At 47.2% G+C, this 7794-nt stretch overlaps 1 protein-coding gene across 3 annotated transcripts in view; it reads right to left on the bottom strand.

The window, feature by feature from the left end:
* Positions 1 to 6: 6 nt before the first annotated feature.
* Positions 7 to 7794, bottom strand: part of MGLL (monoglyceride lipase) — an 88213-nt gene continuing 80425 nt past the window's right edge. For all 3 annotated transcript variants that reach the window (XM_019620117.2, XM_010718531.2, XM_003210100.4), the window contains 3 exons: positions 5436 to 5525; positions 1139 to 1354; positions 7 to 686 (listed from right to left, as the gene is read on the bottom strand). In XM_019620117.2, coding sequence (XP_019475662.1) covers positions 561 to 686; positions 1139 to 1354; positions 5436 to 5525 — 432 coding nt within the window. In that variant the 3' untranslated portion in view covers positions 7 to 560. The remainder of the gene's footprint in view (positions 687 to 1138; positions 1355 to 5435; positions 5526 to 7794) is intronic.

Raw genomic sequence — 7794 nt, 5'->3', positions numbered from 1 at the left:
AAAGAAGGGAAAAAAGCAGCCCCTACAACTATTTACAGAATAGTCTATCTTGCAGAGGCAATGGGGTTTGGCATTGGGAATAGCCTGGCTTGCGAATGTGCTGCGTGGGCTTGAGTCTACGCTTGTCCACTCCTCTGCCAGGGCTGGGAAAGGACCAGGTGGTGGGGACAGGGAATCGAAACTGCAAAGTGGAAGATACTGGCTTCTTTAACATACCAAAAAATTATTGCAGTATAAATACACCCCCGCCAGCCCCGCAAAAGCAGAGAAGAGGAAGTGATGGAGGAAGCTCTATGAGTGGGGGGAATCTCAGTAAAATTACCCAACTTGGAAGGCTTTGGGGGCCGTTCCCACAGCTGTCAGTGCTTCCTCAGATTATGGCAAGGGTCATCTACGCCAGTGAGTAACACCCACCCTGTGCCTCTCCCCCCAGCACTTACACTGTGCATGGCAAAATATCCCGCAAGTCCCTCCACACTAGAACTTTTCCAGAGAGAATTCTATTACAGAAAGCTTCTATTCCCAGAAAACCCCAGTAAGAGCTGCAGAAAGGATTGCTCTTAGGTCTGGCTGGTTTCTCCAGCTGCTGAAACCTTCTGGCCAACCCACGTCAGTATTTCTGTGAAGACGGAGGCGGTGACCTCAGGCAGCTCTTTGTGCAGTGCATGGTAGGCTTCCTCATACACCTGTAGACAGGGAGAGAGCAGGGATTAGCACTGAACAAACACCCTCATGGGCAGAGCAGCCTTCAGCCCCTCTTGGCAACACCCCTGGGTCCCATGCTTTGTCTGGTTTTTCTCCCAGGTGTGGTTGGACCAGAAGGTCTTACGGTCTTTCCAACCCTAACGATTCTATGTGAGTCAGGTTATCACATCACATCAAAGGGATGGCTCTGGAACACTCTGCTTCAAAAAGAAGTCTGCTGTAGTGTCCCAGCTTCTGTGCTGATGGACCCTGCTCTGCTCATCCCAAGCACCCTGCTGCCCAACACCAGGCATTCCTTCCTCCCTGAAGGGCTGGGAACCTGCTTGGTTTGGCAGGTACCAGCCCTGCTTCCCCCATTGTGACCCTTGCAGTGAGCGGTGCTGAGGCCTCTGCTTGTGGGATAGCATCCTAAAAATGGAGAAAGCAAGCTGACCTTCAGCGTTTTGTCCTGGCTCTGAACCGTGTCCATCAGTAAATAGGAGCCTTTGATATCACAGAGCTTGTCAGAAGAGCCATGCAGCACCAGGATGGGCAGAGTCAGCTTGGGCAGAGCTCGCTCGATTCTGGTAATGGCATTCATCAGCTGGATGACAAAGGAGACCTTCATGCCACCGTGGTAGACCAGGGGGTCAGACGTGTAGGACTCCATCTGGCAAGGAGAGAGGGGCGATTTCAGGTTAGCAGTATTTCATGCAGAAAGGACAGAACAGGTGGGGTAGAGGCTCTTCCCTCGGCTCGCATGCTTGTTTCCTGCTCAGTCAAGATTTCCTGCCATCAGAATCAGGGCCAACATCTTCACTATGGCTGCCAGTGAATAATGGCTGCCCATTTCTTCCTAACTAACTGTGAGGAAGAAATCAAATCCTGTACTCAGAAGGCAGTGAGGCAGTGGCACAGATGCCCAGAGCTGTGGATACCCCATCCCTGGAGGTGATTAAGGCCAGGCTGGACGGGGCCCATGGCAGCCTGAGCTGGTGAGGGGCAACCAGCCCACAGTTTGGAATGAGATGGTCTTTAAGGTCCCTTCCAACCTGAGCCATTCTGTGACCTAGGCCTGCAAGCAGCTGACAAGTCTGCTGCACAGCACTCATACACCAATGCTCTGCTCGGGATGATGCAGATGTAAGGATGGGATTAGGGATTAGGCAAAAGAAAAAGTCAACAACTTGCTCAGCTAGACTGCGAGAGGCTGGTGTATTTTTATACACCAGAGCTGGTGCAGAAATTGCTAGGAAGGAGTACTTGCTGCAGCAGGCAAATCTACAGTAAATATTTGTATACTGTACGTGGAGACGGCCCACACAGCCACTGCCATCTCAATATTTGCCAGAATGCTTTGATTACGGGTTGGTCTCTGGCACAGCCTCCAGTTTCTCCCAGCCCTGGCAGATGTTTATAGAAACAATGGTTATTTATAGGTTAGCCAAAACCAGCCTTCTTCTCTCCTTGCAGACACAGAGGTCTGTTCAAGTTCTTGCTTTGCTGGAAGGTGAGGTCACTGTGAGGCTATTGGGAGGGAGGAGGACACAACGTGGTGGGGCTTTCCCAATTGCAGGCATTCATTCTCTAGAGATGTGGAGCTGATTTCCTTTCTTGGCACCTCACAGGCGCTGGGACACAAAGCTCTGGAAATGGAACTGGCAGGGAGGCACACGGTGCACAGAGGTCTTTCCCCATTGCCTTCTTGTTTCACTGAATTCCATCTGCATTTTCGTATTCATAGAATCATTAAGGCTGGAAAAGACCTCTAAGATCATCCAGTCCAATTGTCTACCTGCCATCAATATTGCCCGCTAAACCATGGTCCTGTCTCCCTTGTTTTGAGCAAACCCATTGGGTTGCACTGGCTATTTGCTTCAGCCGAACCCACATCTATCTTCATGCTGCACTAAGGCAGCACAGCCTGAGATGTTTTATTATTTATTATATTTTTAATTGAAGTACTTGAGGGAGAGGCAGAATTGGGAGGGGTAGGTGGGTGGACTGACAGAAGTTCCTTTCCCATGGAGTAAAATAATGTCGATGAATTCATGTGCATTATGCATCCCCAGTGCCATACATGCTAGGAGAATGACCTAATAGGTTTCTTTCTCTTGTTCTCTTCCTAAAGAACAGGGAATTTTTTTAGCTACTGAGCTGTCAACAAATGTTTTTGTATAGATGATGGAAGGGGGAAAAAATAATAACTTAATCCCAACCCAGATCCATCAGCAGTGAGTAGGAGGATCGTACTGCTGGTGAACGAACAAAATCGTTGTCAGAAAGTTAATGCTCAGAGCACGGTGTGAGTACAAAGCTTGTCCACAGCTTTAAGCTAATCAACAAAAAATAAATAATTAAAAAGAAAAAAATAAAAGATTTAGGAGCTTGCTGTTGCAGTGAAGGTGATTTACTTGTCCTGTTTCATTTTGAGACTTTTATGGGTTATACTTGGAGTCGGGTTTTGAGTTGCACCTTGCTCTCTTTTCTGTCTCTTGCATTTCATATTGCACACAGATCAAATGAGCATCTCCATGCCATCCTGCATCACAGTGCCTACGCCCTCAGGACAGCCTGCTGGGAACACAGCCTCATCAGGAAATTCTTGGATGACATCCCAAAAACATTTCCAGAGAACGAAAAGTTGGCCGGGCAGAAGAATATGTTTAACATATAAATAATGGATGTTTCCAGCACACTGCGTGCTTTGAGGCTGTGCAACCCGAGTCCAAAGGGAGGGTGGAGTGTGTGCCAGTGGCAGCCAGAAGATGAGATGCTGTGGCGCCTTAGGTGAGTGCACTGCAGCCCACTGCTGCTATGCCAGAGGCAAGTTCATGTGCGGGTGGGCAGGCAGCAGAGCAGGGAGGAATGGGAGTCTTCTTCTGAGGACCACTCCACTATGAGCAGGCGTGCCAAAGCAGACCTGTTCTCGTGTGTTGTGAAATGCTTTCCCTTCCTGCACGGAAAGGGAAAGGGCAGAGGAAAAACAACACACACAGGAAGCTCTTGAGACTTGGAGCATCACACAGCAGTGGGAGCAGCGGCAAATATTTGGGTGGGAAAAAAAACACAGGATAGCATTTGTTATAAATTGTTCCCATGGAATAAGAAAATATTTGGACAATATTGTGTGGTAAATTAAGGAAGTTCACTGACACTTTTCTAAATGTGTTATGACCGGGTTGTCTCCCATCAGCACTTTTCTCTTGTCATGCTCTGTAGTGCAGCAATTTCCAGCAGAAGATCCAGCTGTTGGAAGCAGGTGTGCTTAAAACTGCCTCCCTTAAAGAGCAGCTGTGACACACAGTGCTACGTAATGACCTTGAGCCAGGCAAAGAGCCACATGTTCCAGCCACGCTCACTGCTCCTGGATGGTGAGCACCTTTGAATTCCTGGGCCAGAACCATGGAAACCTGGTGGTTCTTCAATAGGGCAAGAGGGTACAGCCTCAAGTTGTGCCAGGAAATATTCAGGTTGAGTATTAGGAATAATCTGTTCTCCAAAAAGCTGGTAATGTGCTGGCACAAGCTGCCCAGGGAGTGGTGGAGTCACTGTGCCTGGAGGTGTTCCAGAACCATGGACATGTGGCACTGAGGGATGTGGTTGGAGGGCAGTAGTGGTGGTAGTTGGACTAGATGGTCACAGAGGACTTTTCCAACCTTCATGATTCTGTGATTCTATTCCACGAGAATCCTTTTCTTTGCAGTTTCCTAACGGGTGAGTCAAAGGGAGGAGTGTGCTGAAGCTGATGCATTGCATCAGCTGACATCATCTTTGCTCCCGATCCTTTCAGCTTCAATTCTAGCACTGCATGAGCAGCAGGAGAAGTGACAGCATTTGTCAGTGGAACAACTTGCTATGGCAGTGAGCTCTCCTGCTTTTGAGACATCCTTGGGTGCTGTGTTCTCCATTCAAACTTTCTGAAATACACCAAGTTCTGGGTCATTCCCTCTCTGGACCAAGCAACTTCACTCACCTGTAGACGAAGCCTCCCTGCTTGCTCTCCTCCCTCCACACCAAGAAGGAAAGAGAACTGTCATGTATTGTGGCAGCAGTTGCAAGGACACCTGGCTGTGCCAATGGTGGCATGAATGGGCTGCAATGGTTATTGCTAGGAGGGGGTATGAATGGGAGAAGAGTCTCGAGCTATGGTGACACTGAGAGAAGCTGATCCTGGAACCACTCCATTCACACTGGCAGTGGAGCTGGAATTAGGTCGTTACAATGGCTGCTTCAATTGCAGCTCACTTCAGTATTATTCCCAGGCACAGAAAGAATACATGATTTGTTCAGAAAGGCTGTGACAGAGCCAGAGTGCAATCCAGGAGACCTTGTAGCAAGGTCTTTGGGGCAAGCACGCTTTTTTCATCTGTCTGAATGCATTCAGCACAATGCCATTCTGGTATGTAAGCAGGAATACCAACCACTAGCACTGAGGTTTGCATGGCAAAGAGCAGGTTTGGAAATGCAGCCTTCAGTAACGTTTGCAATCTGCATGAGCTGGTTGTGAGGAGCTGTGGTGGTGCAGAAGGGACACCCAAAGCAGTCACGGGTGCAGGAGGTATGCAGGGACTGAGGGCTGCTTTCCCATGGTGAGCCACATATTCTGCTCTGTGCAAAAGGGCATGGATCTAGCCCTAGTGATTTAGCAAAATGTCCTTTTTTTTTTTTTTAATTATTTTTAACAGAAAAAGAGGACCGCAAAAGGATACTGACCACGCAGTAACTTTAAGTGGCATTAAGGTTCTCACCTCCTTCTTGTTCCGGGAAATTGCATTTGGATCTATTGATCCCAGTGACAAGTTTGGAAGCACGAGGTTGAGTACTTTTGCTGCAAAAACCTGTGGGAGAGGAAAACAAGTAGTTAAGGAGCTGGTCAGGGCAAGAGAGATATAGAGGACCTAATCCTGAGCTGGTGGGAATCAGCACTGAAATTAAACAGTTGAGGAATGTCAGCTGACACAGGAGAGAGATCTGTCCTATATTTAAAACATTTCTCTTGAAGTGAGTGTTTAAACTGCTCCTGGGATCGGGTGAGTGTGCAGGTCTGACATGTGTCAGCTCTCAGTCCACCACATTGCAGCTTCATCACCCCTTCCTTTTTTCTCACTCTCAAAGAGGCATCGGTGAGGCACCTTGATAAGAAAAAGCTGTTTCCATTCCCCGTGGAGCTGTTTTTTTCTGGTTCTCACTGCCCTGTCCTGCCGCCCCAGCTCTGATTTCAGGCTGGGTGCACACTCCATGCCATTTACAGGAGTTGCCAAGGCTGCACTCTTTCTGATAAGCAGTTCCTCAGGGGAACCTGCAAATAAACACCAACAAAATGTGCATGCGTTGGCTAAGGAATCTATTGCTCACTTGTCTCCTGGGAAGGAAACACAAAAGCATTCAGCAGCCCAGGCCTGAAACTGCTGGCAGATGAAAGGGTAGCATCTTTCATTTGAATAGCACTACAAGTACGTTGGTACCACGCTTCTGCTCTGATCTTTGGTATCTGTCTTTAATTAAGTGATCACCACTTGAGAAAATTGTGCCATTAGTGTATGTTGGTCTATGTTACAGCCCCTCACCTGCAGGTGAGCTGTCACCTATGTTCCCTGTTTCTGCTTAGATTTAATCACTACTGAAGTGCTCTGACATTTCGGATCGCAGATGATACATGGCAGAGTAATTATGATATTAGAGGAATAACGCAAGGTTGCAGTCAAAGTCATCCAACGTGACAAGCAGTAAAGACTCATAGCAGATCTGAGCACCTGTGCTTTGGGCTGGATATGACTATAACCGATTTATGGGAACTGTTAGGTCAGGGCCTGAACCAGTGATTGAGCACTTGGTGAAGGAGTGTAGTCAGCCCTGGGTGCACAGGTGGAAGCAATTGATCTTTGTGATTGGAAGGGGTGGATTCTGGGTACACTGCTTCCTAACCTCATTTAAAGGATGGCAGCCACAAGGGAAGTACCTTTACTTAGGGATTATCTCCCTGGTAGTGTTTAGTGTGCCCTGATCCTTGGAAAGGGGTAAGTGGTTTCTTTATTATTGAATTGTGAACTCCATTTTTCTTGGGTTTGGAGTATCTACACCTGCTGCTGCCTGTTCTTACGCAGATGTCATCGTTCCTTAGAATCATTAAAGTGGAAAAGACTGTTAAGATCATCAATTAATCTCCACCATACCCTCTAAACCATGTTAAAATGGCACTGTGTGAATAAAAGTAACCTCTACTGAGCTGTCTGGAGCTGACCCATTAAAAATACACCCACACAGGGGCAGGTATAATGAGCAAGAATGAGGTCTTCTCTTGTGTTAATGCAATATGATGATTTGAGGAATTCATCTGAATGAATTCTAGGCAAGGACTTTGCTGACAATGCTGCAGCATTTTGCTTCTCTAAGCCACTTACAGTGACCCAGATATACCTAAAGTAACTGCAGATCCTTAGCTAAGATATTTAATTTGGAAATGTAATTATTGTAGGTTTTCTTTGCAGTCTATGGAGGCTAAGAGAAACAACCTCAGAACCTGAGATCTGAATAGTGGTTTGGATGTTCCTGCCTCTGAACGTTACTGTGTCAACCTTAGGCAATTAGGCTGCCCTAAAACTGGGGCCTGAGTTAAGTGCTAGTGTGAGTTCCTGTGCCTAATGATCATTAAGTGAAGGGGAAAACCTTGGCATGAGAGATCAGCTGATGCTCTCTCAAGATCTGTTTAGAATATCAGTTGCAAAATCCAGGTGTTAAGGCCATAGATAATTAGGTCTAAAACCCATAAAATGGGGGGGAGGGCTTTCCTTACTTCTAAATTCAGCTTTAGGGTACAGTAAATTGATGTACTCTTACATTACAGAAGTAATGTGTTTGATGGTGATGAGCTGCACACTTGTCAGATCCAGTGTGACCATTTCTCTGTTCTAAAGATACGTGCTTATCTCCACAGCCTACAGATGGCCTCTGTGACATGCTTTGGAAAATTCCTGGAGCTTCTGCACGTATCTGGAGTTTTGCCAAACTGCTATAGAAATACAGCTGGATTTGGTCCCAAGCACTTCCAGCCCAGGTGAGTGGTGTCAGCGCAGTTGTTTCTGATGTTCAGCTGTGTAAGGGAAGCCC

This window comes from Meleagris gallopavo, chromosome 14 (genome assembly GCF_000146605.3).
Source record: "Meleagris gallopavo isolate NT-WF06-2002-E0010 breed Aviagen turkey brand Nicholas breeding stock chromosome 14, Turkey_5.1, whole genome shotgun sequence".
NCBI lineage: Eukaryota > Metazoa > Chordata > Aves > Galliformes > Phasianidae > Meleagris > Meleagris gallopavo.
The sequence above is the reverse complement of the archived record's forward strand: the minus strand, read 5'-3'. Positions and strand labels throughout refer to the sequence as shown.